The sequence below is a fragment of the Staurois parvus genome, unplaced genomic scaffold, assembly GCF_062004578.1.
Source record: "Staurois parvus isolate SC_StPar_1 unplaced genomic scaffold, SC_StPar_1.0 ptg000132l, whole genome shotgun sequence".
NCBI lineage: Eukaryota > Metazoa > Chordata > Amphibia > Anura > Ranidae > Staurois > Staurois parvus.
The window spans coordinates 1,223,543-1,238,471 of NW_028317928.1; the positions used below are offsets into that span (position 1 = coordinate 1,223,543).

At 47.3% G+C, this 14,929-nt stretch overlaps 1 protein-coding gene across 2 annotated transcripts in view; it reads right to left on the minus strand.

Moving 5' to 3' along the window:
* The window catches only part of LOC149466122 (syntaxin-3-like), an 88,316-nt gene extending 75,736 nt beyond the window's left edge, over nucleotides 1–12,580 (minus strand). Inside the window, exon 1 of one of the 2 annotated variants that reach the window (XM_089672872.1) lies at nucleotides 12,396–12,572. In XM_089672872.1, coding sequence (XP_089528998.1) covers nucleotides 12,396–12,425 — 30 coding nt within the window. In that variant the 5' untranslated portion in view covers nucleotides 12,426–12,572. Of the gene's footprint in view, nucleotides 1–12,395 lie in introns of both variants that reach the window. The other variant, XM_089672871.1, reaches the window with a different exon arrangement.
* Nucleotides 12,581–14,929: the final 2,349 nt, after the last annotated feature.

The following is a 14,929-nucleotide window of genomic DNA, read 5'->3' on the forward strand; positions in this document are numbered from 1 at the left end:
TGCCCTAGAGACTTCTGGAGGAACCCTAGTTGATAAACCCTGCCCTAGATGCTTCTAGAGGTACCTTAGGGTTGCAAGGAACCTTGGTTCAGAATGCCTGGTTTAGAATTTAATGGATGCTTGAGAGATAAACCACTTGACAATTTCTTCTTACTCTTGAGGATTCCATTGGTTAAATTCTCTGCACCATATTCCAGAATCTGCACACCTGCTGTGGCCACTATGATGGGTTCCCACCATCCCTGCTGGATGTGTTCTTTTGATATCATGGAGACAGTAACAGGAGGGGCCAAAACACACAAAGGTGATAGAAACACCCAAAGCTCCAATCATGAATGACGGGAGGGAGATCTTGCTGTATACAAGACATTTAAGCATCCAGGGGCTGTGTGCAGTATTGTGTGCTTCCCTATGGAAGCCCTTTCATTTGAAGGGATAAAAAGATGTGACATCCATGACATCAAAATCTGAAGCTACAGGCTTAGCACAAGAGCCATGAGCACCAAAAAAAGCAGAACTTCCAAAAGGAGGTCATCACACCCCAGTACACCTCGCAGCTGATTTGCTTTAAGCGCCACAAACTAAAGATCTCATCAGTATGAGCGTGACTTGATGAGATTGGCTGCGTCATAATCCTTTCACGTCTATGTCACATGACCACCCAGGACACATGTGGTTCCTCGAGGAGACCCCCTTCCTCCCACTACTAACAAAGTCAATTAAAATGATTGGCAGAGGTCAGCTTGGCAGGCTTAGTGCTTCTATATAATCATACCAGGGATTTCCATGGAACACACAAAACCTTATTCAACTGTAAGGGGTGTTTCTGTGCCCAGAATTGGGCTCTGCCCCTCCAGTCCATTCTCTGAGATCTCAAATTCAGGCACCCACACACGTTCAATTTAAAATACATACATGTCGGGATTTATTCAACAAATACAAAGCAGCATTAATTCATGTTTTTAGGCAAGCCTTTTCTTAGTTTGGATAGAACAATGAAAGGGGAGACCAATGGGGAAATGTGACCCTTTATTTGTAATGACCATTGTGAAACCCAAAATGTTGTAGTTATCCCCAGAACAAGAAGGGCAATTCTTCCAATGAGAAGACCTGTTTTAGGAGAAACTGCCTAAGAGGTAAACTGTCCTCATTTGGGGAGATTCCCTCTAACTTAACTTCATATTGTAATTCTGCGACAAAACTAAAAAGAGACCTACCTAAAAGGCCCAGGGTTCCAGGTTGAGGCCCCTATGACTAAGCCCAAAAAGTGGTCAGGCAATGCCTGCGCTCTCCTCTCGTGTTCTATGGACTGGAACTCAAGGCCCAAATACCAGTCTCCAGACCTTGTCCGTACTGGGAGCAACGCCTATGTGTCTCCAGTCAAGGAGACGCAGTGCTAAATGCGGGACCAGCGACTCCCAAGGGGGCTGAACCTGGGTAGGTCCTGGATTAGGATCTGCTGGCCTGTCCACCCAGCTTGCCACATGGGAAGGGGATGTTTAGGATCTGCTGACCCCTCCAGACAGCTCGCCACACAGGTTGGGACGGTTCCATGGGTCTGTCACAGAAGCCTGGGCTGCACGCTTTGGCCGCCTTCCCTGGTCAGCTTGGCGTGGGTGGGGACATTTAGGATTTGCTGTCCCCTCCGGACAGCTTGCCATTCGGGTGGCGAGAGTTTTACGAGGCTTCCACAGAATCACAGGGCACCCGCGTCAGTCAGCTAGGCAGGGGTGGGCATGTTTAGGATTTGCCGTCCCCTCCGGACAGCTTGCCGTGCGGGTGAAGTTTGTTCCATGGGACTTCCATAGAAGCCCAGGTTGCCCTCTCTAGCTGTCCTCACAGGTCAGTTTGGCATTGGTAGGGACATACAGGATTTTCCATCCCCTCTGGAGAGCTTGCTGTGTGGGTGGAAACAGTTCAACGGGACTTCCACCCTTGCCAGTCAGCTTGCCACGCAATAAGGGAACATTTAGGATCTGCTGACCCATCCGGACAGCTCGCCGTGCGCGAAGGGGATGTTAAAGATCTGCTGTCACCTCCGGACAGCTAGCCAAATGAATGGGGAAGGTTCCACAGGTCTTCCATAGTAGCCTGTGCTGCATGCTTTCAAACACCTTTCCTGGTCAGCTTGGCACGGGTAAAGACATTTAGGATTTGCTGTCCCTTCCAGACAGCTTGCATGAGGGTGGGGACAGTTCCCGGAACTTCCTCAGAGCCCAGGCAGCCTGCACTGAGCAGCTAGGTATGAGCGGGAATGTTTAGGATTTGCCATCCCCTTCAGACAGCTTGCCGTGCTTGTGGGGACAGTTCCATGGGGCTTCCACAGAATCCCGTGCTACCCGCACCGATCAGGTAGGCATGGAAGGGGACATTTTAGATTTGCTATCCCCTTCAGACAGATTGCCACCTGGGTGGGGACAGTTCCACGGGACTTCCAAGAAGTCCAGGCCGCCCATGCCGGCCAGCTTGGAACAGAAGGGGACGTTTAGGATTTGTGGTCCCCTCAGGACAACTTGCCGCGTGGGACTGTTATTGACTTGGGGCTTCAGGACAATCATTGCCGGAGATCTCTGCGTTTCATTGTGTTTTCAAGTTATCCAGAAAGAACTATCATTAGAACATATGGCTCCCTATGTAATGGCTGTTTTGGAGTCCATCACAGGGACAGTTCCCAGGGACTTCTCCTGAGCCCAGGCTGCTCACTCTGTCTGCCCTCCCCAGTCAGCTTGGCGTGGATAGGGATGTGTAGGACCCAGATTCTGACCACACTGTGCAGTGCACTCAATCTAACAGGCCTGGTCAAAAACATCCCATGGCAGCAGAAAAAGCAGTTTCCGGATGCATCCAATAAACAAATTCTACGATTCTGGCAGATGTTTTACTGAAATGCTATCAAGCTAACGCAGGCCACACATGGGTTGAATTCTGAACAAATGTTCTTTAGAAGATAGGAAATTTCGTACCTTTTGTAAATAAATGGTGCAACCATTGATTTTGAAACTTGACCAACCAAGCTATCAATTTCACATGTTGCTACAGAAAAGAATTTTCGCAGCTAAGAATTTTCTTTACTTTCCAGGTCACAGCTCACACTCCTTTGTTTATATTTCTCACACGATTCTCCCATGAATGATTGATATGATTGAAAAAAATTTTCAACATACCCAATTACTCGAATTCGATGGTCGCTCGGAAATCGTCCATTGCTGTGGCCCACTAATGGTCCGAAATTTGAACAAAATTTCTTAGAAAAGATTTTTTAAAGAAAATTCTTATCGGAATTCGACCCGTATATGGCCGGCTTAACTGAAAAGCAGAGGGTCATGAGCTACAGACATGCATGGTTGCAGGGGTCTTGTTATTATGACATATTTTACCAAAGACACGCCTTCATCTCTTGCCAAATCGAATCCACTGGAGCTTGCTTCATAAATGTGGAATACAGTTGACTGAGAATTTAAAAGCACAGTCCACCTTTTACAAAAAAAGAAGTAAATGCAACAACATTTGTCCTATGGTAAATCGGAGCTCCGCCACCCCAGGGGAGAGAGCCTGGCACCAACCAACACCACCCCCTGCACCCTGGAAGGGGGCCTGACATTGACCAACACCACCCCCTCCCCCCTGGATGGGGGCCTGACATTGACCAACACCGCCCCCTCCCCCCTGGAAGGGGGCCTAACATTAACCAACACCACCCCCTCCCCCCTGGAAGGGGGCCTGACACTGACCAACAACACCCCCTCCTCCCTGGAAGGGGGCCTGACACTGACCAACAACACCCCCTCCCCCCTGGAAGGGGGCCTGACATTGACCAACACCACCCCCTCCCCCCTGGAAGGGGGCCTGACATTGACCAACACCACCCCTGCCCCCTCCACCAAAGAGAGCCTCCCACCACTAACATACCACCCCCCCCCCCAGAAAGAGAGAGAGACCCTCTGTATACACAATCAAGCAGCCTCTCTGAGATCCCACCTGGTCCCCATGGTGCATGCCTCCATTCTCCTGGGGGGGCAGTGATGCCCCCTTGAAAAATGCCACCCTAGGCAAATGCCTTGTGGTAAATACGCCCCTGGGTAAATGTGTGTACACTACTTTTGGGCATAGAGGCCTGCAGCTGCAAAGCCCAGGGTCTTGCAGCATCTACTCCAGCCTCAGGTAAATACATAGGTATGTACCTTCTGATATGGGGCTGGAGGAATCAAGGCCAGACTTCACTGCCCTACTGCCGGTGCTGTGCCCTCTGCAGAAATCATACAAATATTGCATGTTTTCCCGCACCTTACAAAAACGGACTGCATTTTGCAGATGTCCCTGGGTGCCACTAATTATCAACGGAAGACCAATGCATCTAGCAAACACTCACGCATTCGCACCCATGAAAATGCATGGTACCACCGTACCATGCATTTTGGTACAGTGCAAATTTTAAAACCATGCTGGCACCATTCTTGCACGTTTCATATGCCCAAGGAAATAAATGGGCTGTCTGGGCATGAGCAAAAAAAGCGCACGCGCTTGGACGCACCACCTGGCATGAACAACCCTTCAAACTAGGAATCACACAGAATGGTGCAAATTATTCTGCAACCTGCAGTAGTAGCTGCGCAAATCTTTGCATAACTACCGTCTGCTGAAATCAACTTCTAAAGCATTGAATATCGCTGGGACTTTTACATGTTTTAATGCTGCATGCAATCATAAATACGGCTACTCTGTATACAGTGCATGGTGGTAAATGCGGAGTCCACTTCTCCTATAAATAGAGAACGAATGCCAAAACCTCACAGCACATCGACCTAGTTACTTCCTCCCACAACTTCTCCTTAAATTTAAAAGAGAATCACAGATAAAGATTGTCAGTATGTATACACGCTCAGCCTTAACATTAGGACTACTGACAGGTTGAGTGAATAATATCGATCATCTCGTTACAATGGTATCTGAAAGTTGGTGGGATATGTTAGGCAGCAAGTGACCATGTTGTCCCTGAAATTGATGTGTTGAAAGCAGGAAAAATGGGCATCAAAGTTTGCTTTGTATGAGGCTGCGTAGCTGCAGATCAATCAGGGTGCCCATTCTGACCGTTGTCCACAGCCAAAAGCTCCTACAAGGGGCACAGCCAAAAGATCCTACAAGGGGCACATGAGCATCAGAACTGGACCATGGAGTAATGGAAGAAGGTAGCCTGGTCTGATGAATTCAAGAATGTTTTGAGGAACATGAGTTTGAGGTCTTGACGTGACCTCCTAATCACCCAGATCTTAATCCAATGGAGCATCTGTGGGATGTGCTGGAAAAACCAATCCATGGAGGCCCCACCGCGCTACTTACAGGACTTAAAGGACCTGCTACTTGGTGGCATGATGCCAGGTACCACAGTATACCTTCAGAGGTCTAGTGGTGTCCATGCCATGATAGGTCAGGGTGGTTTTGGTGGCAAAAGATGGGGGACCTACTCAGTTGTGACGGACTGCCTGACACCCTAACTAAATATCTCCACCAAACTACAGCCTCCTAGGCTCTAGAACCAGAATATAGCAAATTTACCCCAAGCATCAGACAGAACCAATGGTGGAGTAAAACAAGGACATGCACAATGGACGTTTTTACAGCGGCTGTTTTTGGCTTTTGACGTTTTTTCCTACACCTAGTAAACCCCCCCAGCATGTTATCCTAGGTGCCCATACACACATAGACTGAAATCGTTTTTTGGCAAGGACGTTTTTTGGCTGGAAGAAAAAATAAACCAGGACTAGTGGGCTTCTAGAGGAGATTTTTAGCTGTAAAAACACGACAAAACGTGGTAAAAAACGCCACAAACTGGCATTTTTGCATGTTTATTTTTACCACTATATGCGCTCTCCCCGGACCCCGCATTCACTATATGCGCTCTCCCCGGACCCCGCATTCACTATATGCGCTCTCCCCGGACCCCGCATTCACTATATGCGCTCTCCCCGGACCCCGCATTCACTATATCCGCTCTCCCCGGACCCCGCATTCACTATATCCGCTCTCCCCGGACCCCGCATTCACTATATCCGCTCTCCCCGGACCCCCCATTCACTATATCCGCTCTCCCCGGACCCCCCATTCACTATATCCGCTCTCCCCGGACCCCCCATTCACTATATCCGCTCTCCCCGGACCCCCCATTCACTATATCCGCTCTCCCCGGACCCCCCATTCACTATATCCGCTCTCCCCGGACCCCGCATTCACTATATCCGCTCTCCCCGGACCCCGCATTCACTATATCCGCTCTCCCCGGACCCCGCATTCACTATATCCGCTCTCCCCGGACCCCGCATTCACTATATCCGCTCTCCCCGGACCCCGCATTCACTATATCCGCTCTCCCCGGACCCCGCATTCACTATATCCGCTCTCCCCGGACCCCGCATTCACTATATCCGCTCTCCCCGGACCCCGCATTCACTATATCCGCTCTCCCCGGACCCCGCATTCACTATATCCGCTCTCCCCGGACCCCGCATTCACTATATCCGCTCTCCCCGGAACCTGCATTCACTATATCCAGCCTCCCACAGTACACAGAACATGGAAATGCAATTATTATAGTAAATATAAACTGCTTAATACCTTTTCCCATCAGCAGTATATAGCAGTCTTGTGACCTATATCAGTGTCCAGCAGAGCACTGGTTAAAGTTTGTAGGAGGAGTTTTAATTCTCCCCCGATTGTCTTATGAGGCTGCATAACCCCTGACCCTCTGTCTCGACAGTGCTGATTTGCCCTGTACTGATCACATGTACCCTCCAAAAGAAAAAAAAGCTTCTCTTGCAATACACACCAAACTGAGCATGTGCAAAGTGACTCCTAGAGCAGATGGACTGGGGACAGCAGAAGAAGGGGAGGATAGGAAGCAAACAGCCTTTTTACACAATGTACAGGATTAACCCTTTAGGTTCCACAGTGAGTACAACAAGCAAGCATGCTTTACTGCATCTACAGACTGATTGTACTGTTGTGGGTTTAGTAACGTTTTAAGTACCTAAACTGGACTTGAAATCAGCCTTGTGCAGTCACTTTACAGCAGAGTTCAGACTGTGGGAGGGAAAAAGAGAGCAAGGAGTCAGTCAGTTCATTCGATTCAAGGATCATGCTGATAGAAAGAGAGAGCAGAGTGATTGAGACATTATATTAACAAAAGTATTGGCCCCGCCCTCCAAATCATGTGATTCAGATGTTCCAATCCCCTCCATGGACACAGGTGTATACAATCAAGCCCCTAGGCATGCAGACTGCTTCTACAAACATTGGTGAAAGAATGGGTCGCTCTCAGGAGCTCAGTGACTCCAAGCGTGGTCCCGTGATAGGTTGTCACCTGTGCAATAAGTCCATCCGTGACATTTCCTGGCTACTAAATATTCCACACTCAACTGTTAGTGGGATTATAACAAACTGAAAGCAACTGGGAACAACAACTCAGCCACCAAGTGGTAGGCCACGTCACATGACAGAGCGGGGTCAGCGCATGCTGAAGCACACAGTGCGCAGAAGTCGCCAACTATCTGCAGAGTCAATAGCTAAAGACCTCCAAACTTGGTGTGGCCTTCAGATGAGCCCAACAACAGTGCGTAGAGAGCTTCATGGAATGGGTTTCCATGGCCGAGCAGCTGCATCCAAGCCTTCCATCACCAAGTGCAATGCAAAGCGTCAGATGCAGTGGTGTAAAGCATGTCGCCACTGGACTCTAGAGCAGTGGAGACATGTTCTCTGGAGTGACCAATCACGCTCCTCTGTCTGGCAATTTGATGGACGTGTCAGGGTTTGGCAGTTGCCAGGAGAACGGTACTTGCCTGACTGCATTGTGACAAGTGTAAAGTTTGGTGAAGGGGGGATTATGGTGTGGAGTTGTTTTTCAGGGGTTGGGCTTGGCCCCCTAGTTCCAGTGAAGGGAACTCTTAAGGAGTCAGCATACCAAGACATTTTGGACAATTTCATGCCCCCAACTTTGTGGGAAGAGTTTGGGAATGGCCCCTTCCTGTTCCAACATGACTACGCACCAGTACACAAAGCAAGGTCCATAAAGACATGGAGGAGCCAGTTTGGGGTGGAGGAACTTGACTGGCCTGCACAGAGTCCTGACCTCAACCCCATAGAACACCTTTGGGATGAATTAGAGCGGAGAGTATGAGCCAGGCCTCCTCCCCCGACATCAGTGCCTGACCTGACAAATGTGCTTCTGGAAGAATGGTCCACCCTTCCCATAGACACCCTCCTAAACCTTGTGGACGGCCTTCCCAGAAGAGTTGAAGCTGTTATAGCTGCAAAGGGCGGGGCCAACTCAATATTGAACCCTACGGACTAAGACTGGGAGGCCATTAAAGGTCATGTGCGTGGAAAGGCAGACGGCCCAATACTGCGGGCAATATAGTGTATGCTCATATCTGCTTCTCCTCTCACTATCCAATCGCAGCGTGGGAGAGGGACGAGACCTGGAAGGGTAAGGTCCAATGCACACTAGGTTTAGGGCATGAAGGGACAAATGCCAGGACCCTGCAAGCTGGCATCCTACACGCCGGGATCCTACACGCCAGGTATTCATCCCTCGGAACACACTGTCCTATACATTCATCCAGCTAGGTCCACCATCCAGCCCCAGAAGCTCCCAGCAGGGCTGAATTGGGTACTTGTGCCCTTGGCCCACAACTAATGCCAGAACCCCATGTAGCAGAGCCCAATACCCAACATGCATGGAGCTTTCCTTCACTGTACCCAAGGAAAAAAACAGGACTCCTCCTTTTACAGGGCTGCGCTATGTTGCAGAGCTGTGTAAATCTCAGAACTGGATGGACAGGAAAAAAATCTTTTTGCAGGTTAAAAAAAAAAAAAAAAAAAAAAAAAAACCTCCATTTTCTGCACTTCCTCTGTAGTTAGCCATTTGCCTGGAGGCTTTGTACAGCACGTGCAGAGCTCAGCGTCGGAGGAGTTCTGCTCCAGGACTAGGTCTTGCAGCTTATCAGATGGTTGGGTAATACAGCTACCAGATACGAGATAAGGAGAGATGAAGAATCACACAGGAGGATGTTATGTGAGCCAATCACCTTGTGACATAACAAACCGAAGAATAAACATTGGCAGCAAATGGCAGTTGTTCTGTCACTTCTACATCAGGACTGCAGGAAGTCCTGTACAGAGCGATTCTCAGCCTACAGTTGTTGGGTAATAAAGCGGTTGATTCAAGAGAAAGGATGACGGCTGTGGGCCAGACGTAGTTTTTACATGGGTGAGCTGAGGGGGGGGAGGGGGGGCTGTTGGTCATGCAGTTAAGGCACATTTTTACCACCCCGCAACTACCTGGCTAAAGAGGGGCTTGGAGCCCTACAAAAGTCACAGTGGGGGCTGGGTCAGCATTTTCTGGTCTATGAAATGCAATCCACCGCGGGTCAAGGTGTTTAATACCTTTCACTATAGCCCCTGACCGTCTCCTGCAGCGCAGCCGCAGCCCCTGACCGTCTCCTGCAGCGCAGCCGCAGCCCCTGACCGTCTCCTGCAGCGCAGCCGCAGCCCCTGACCGTCTCCTGCAGCGCAGCCGCAGCCCCTGACCGTCTCCTGCAGCACAGCAGGATTGATCTATCCCAATAGGTATAATCAATACACAGGCCACAACCCAATTGGCTGATATGCCATACATGTTGATGTGGGTTTCAGCCAATCATAAATTATACTTTCCACAGACAATCCTTTCATCTGATCGATCGGATCCATAACCAAAGTATCTCCGTGCTGCTGATCAATACCAAACCGCTGATCACTGTCCCCGGATGATCAGCTCACACTGGACCTGATTAGAACTGATCGATTGTTTGCAGATTCCATCATTTTGGTTGAATTGCACATCAATAGGATAATAAAGTCAAAGTATCTATGACCGCCATTAGGCCCCATTCACATGTGCGTGTTCCCGTAACATACAGAAAAACAAGCGTCATGTATACACCATTTTTTTTTTTTTTTTACTGTATCAACACCATTCATTTTAAATGGCACCCAAATGTGGCCAGAAACCGCCAAACGCACGGCGTTTCTTTCAACACATCTATCACGTGTAGGGTAGCCCATGCAACTGATGGCGTGTTGCGTGAAAACGTGAACTGGGCCTGAATGATTTGTAGCTCAAAGCTTCAAAAACGCTTGAGAAAAAAAAAAATAAAAAAATCAGTTATTCCCAATGGAGATGGTTCACTTCTCCACTCAAGTCACCCGAAGCTCAAACAAGTTCTGGAGCACTTTGAGGCGCTCAAATTGGGCAAATGTGCACGCTTTTGAGCGCTTTTAATTCCATAGAAATTAATTGAAACACGTTCTTTTGTGCATTTTTCTGCCCAAATGAAAAAATGTAAGATAGTAATAATAGATGAACAAATAAATGGTAAATAAATTTAAAAAAAAAAAAAAATAAAAATTATACATTTAAAAAAAAAAGGAAAAAAATAAATATATATATATATAAAAAATTTTCTCTTTTTTTTAAATGTATAATTATTTTTATTTGAGTTTTTTTTATTATTAGAAATATTGTTTTATATTCTAGTATTATGATTTTTTTTTTTTTAGGGTTGAGGATTAAGGTTAGGGTTTTAATTAAAAAAAAAAAAAAATTATATATATATATATATATATATATATATATATATATTTCATTAAACCCTAACCTTAATCCTCAACCCTAAAAAAAAAAAATGAATCATAATACTAGAATACAAAATAATAATATTTATAATAATAATAAACAATGAATTAACACCCTTACAAAAAAATAATACACACCCTAACAATAAAAAATTATATATATTATTAATAATAAATGAAAAAATAAAATAAATGGGAAAAAAAAAAACCAACAGATGAAAAATAAAATAAATGCAGATGGGAAAGTTAGAAGAAGCAGGAAAACCTAGATGCCAAAGCTCAAAAACAAATGCCTGAAAAAAAAAAAAAAAGCTCAAAAACGCAATGCACGGGTGTGGACTGGAATGCCCTGGAATGGATTGCACTGGTGCAAGCTATGCCATTGTAAACCATGCAACCTACTTACTATGCGTTTTTAATGCAGGAAAAAAAAATGCACTGGACTGCATGTGATGTGAACTGGCCCTAACCCTTTACCCTAACAAAAAAAAATATAAATAATAACAATAATATAAAATAAATGAAAAATAAAATAAATGAGGATGGAAAAGCTAAAAGAAGCTGAAAAACCCAGACGCCAAAGCTCAAAAACACTGCACAAAAACATGCATACAAATGCCTGAAAAAAAAAAAACACTCAAAAACGCAACGCACGGGTGTGAACTGGAATGCCCTGGAATGGATGGCACTGGTGCAAACTATGTCATTGTAAACCATGCAACCTACTTACTATGCATTTTTGATGCAGGAAAAAAAAAAATGCACTGGACTACATGTGATGTGAACTGGCCCTAATCCCCTTACCCTAACAAAAAAAAAAAAATAATAAAAATAATATCAAATGAAAAATAAATAAATTGGGATGGAAAAGCTAAAAGAAGTTGAAAAACTTAGATGCCAAAGCTCAAAAATGCTGTACAAAAGCCATGCATATTAACAGGTAAAAAAAAAAAATGCTCAAAAGCACAACGCACGGCTGTAAACGCAGCCTTAGGCTGCATTCACATTTGAGCATTCCGTAGCTCGAAGCTCCAAAAAATCTCAAACTTAACAAATCAATCATTCTCTATGGTGCCTGTTCACACCTGGATGGATGGATTTTTGTTGAGCGTTTTTTTTTTTGGAGCTACAAAACGCTGAAGTGTGAACGCAGCCCCAGGGATGTGTACAGATCCTGGTCCAAACCCGCCTGAGCTCTCCCGCCAGGAAGCGGTCACTGGAGATAGCCAATCATAAGTGGCGGAGACATTCCACAGCGCCCAGCTGTGTGTGTATATGGGCAGGTCATGCCTCGGCCGCTTCTGATTGGCTGTGATGGGACAGCACAGGTGGGTTTGATCCGGGATCCTGAGCTCATCATTAGAAGTGAGGGCTGCGTTTTGTGTTTTTGTACATTTTCCGCCAGTACGGGATTAATATTGCCGGAAATACAACTTCCTATGAAGGATGCCATCACTCTTCCCAGCTGTCTTTTGAGAAGTACAGAACACCTCCCCCCCTTGTGTAAAGGTGAGGAGGTGTTTGCAGTCCAAATAAAGGGAGTGGTTTGGGGTGACAACCAGGATCCTCCATAGACAGAGTGCAGTGAGCGTTGTCACCATCTGACAGGAAGTGGGTTACTGGCAGGATCCACAGCTCTACAATGGGCTCTGATGGCAGAAAGGGGCCCTCTGAAGGATGAATGCCGTCACAGGGGACACCCTCCCCGAGAAATAACATCCGCTACTCACCGCTTTCAGCTGCTCCAGCCGGTCCTTCATGGTGATCGGAGGAGGGAGATCGGGGGGTGTATCGGGGTGTCTCAGGAGCTCGCTGTGCTCAGTCTATCCGTCTGTGTCCGCCCCACCATCATCATCCTCCTCTCCGCACAGCCTACATGTCCTCCCTGTTCCCGGAGAGCTCCGTCTGTGTAATCCTCCCTGGACTCACCGACACCCTAATCCGGGTTTACTGAGCCACGCCCCCGGCTCCGCCCTAATCCGCCCAGAGAGAGGGGGGAGGAGAAGTGACGTCAACGGCTACCTGTGCAGGTATGATCGACCACACCCACCTCAGAGAGGAGGAGGAGTCCACACACGGGGATAGAGAGACGAGCCATACACGGAGAGATATGGAGACCGATATGTGTATATGTATGAAGTGTGGGCGGATCTAGGGGGGTGCTGGGGTGGGCTATGTCCCCCAAATTCTACTTGTGTCCACCCCCCCAAAGCCAACCCTAACCTGCCACTATAACGCCCTAACTGCCACTATACCACCCTAACCAGTCACTATACTACCCTAACTTGCCACTATACTACCCTAACCTGCCACTATACTGCCCTAACTGCCACTATACTGCCATAACCTGCCACTATACCGCCCTAACTGCCACTATACCGCCCTAACCTGCCACTATACTGCCCTAACTTCCACTATACTGCCCTAACTGCCACTATACTGCCCTAACCTGCCACTATATTACCCTAACCTGCTACTATACCGCCCTAACCTTCCACTATACTACCCTAACCTGCCACTATACTGCCCTAACTGCCACTATACTACCCTAACCAGTCACTGTACCACCCTAACCTGCCACTATACCACCCTAACTGCCACTATACCGCCCTAACCTGCCACTATACCGCCCTAACCTGCGAATATACTACCCTAACCTGCCACTATACTACCCTAACCTGCCACTATATTACCCTCACCTATCACTACACTACCCTAATCTGATACTATACTGCCCTAACCTGCCACTATATTACTATACTACCCTAACCTGTCACTATACTACCCTAACCTGTCACTATACTACCCTAACCTGCCACTATACTACCCTAACTTGTCACTATACTACCCTAACCTGACACTATATTACTATACTACCCTAACCTGTCACTATACCACCCTAACCTGCCACTATACCACCCTAACCTGCCACTATACCGCCCTAACTGCCACTATACTGCCATAACCTGCCACTATATTACCCTAACCTGCCACTATACTGCCCTAACTGCCACTATACTGCCCTAACCTGCCACTATACCGCCCTAACTGCCACTATACTACCCTAACCTGCCACTATACCGCCCTAACTGCCACTATACTGCCCTAACTGCCACTATACTGCCCTAACCTGCCACTATATTACCCTAACCTGCCACTATACCACCCTAACCTGCTACTATACCACCCTAACCTGCTACTATACCGCCCTAACTGCCACTATACCTCCCTAACCTGCCACTATACCGCCCTAACCTGCAACTATACCGCCCTAACCTGCCACTATACAGCCCTAACCTGACAATATACTACCCTAACCTGCTACTACACTACCCTAACCTGCCACTATACAGCCCTAACCTGACAATATACTACCCTAACCTGCCACTATACTACCCTAACCTGCCAATATACTACCCTAACCTGCTACTACACTACCCTAACCTGTCACTATACTACCCTAACCTGTCACTATACTACCCTAACCAGTCACTATACTACCCTTACCTGCCACTATACCACCCTAACCTGATACTATACCGCCCTAACCTGCCACTATACCGCCCTGACCTGCCACTATACTATCCTAACCTTCCACTATACTACCCTAACCTGCCACTATACTACCCTAACTTGTCACTATACTACCCTAACCTGACACTATATTACTATACTACCCTAACCTGTCACTATACCACCCTAACCTGCCACTATACCACCCTAACCTGCCACTATACCGCCCTAACTGCCACTATACTGCCATAACCTGCCACTATATTACCCTAACCTGCCACTATACTGCCCTAACTGCCACTATACTGCCCTAACCTGCCACTATACCGCCCTAACTGCCACTATACTACCCTAACCTGCCACTATACCGCCCTAACTGCCACTATACTGCCCTAACTGCCACTATACTGCCCTAACCTGCCACTATATTACCCTAACCTGCCACTATACCACCCTAACCTGCTACTATACCACCCTAACCTGCTACTATACCGCCCTAACTGCCACTATACCTCCCTAACCTGCCACTATACCGCCCTAACCTGCAACTATACCGCCCTAACCTGCCACTATACAGCCCTAACCTGACAATATACTACCCTAACCTGCTACTACACTACCCTAACCTGCCACTATACAGCCCTAACCTGACAATATACTACCCTAACCTGCCACTATACTACCCTAACCTGCCAATATACTACCCTAACCTGCTACTACACTACCCTAACCTGTCACTATACTACCCTAA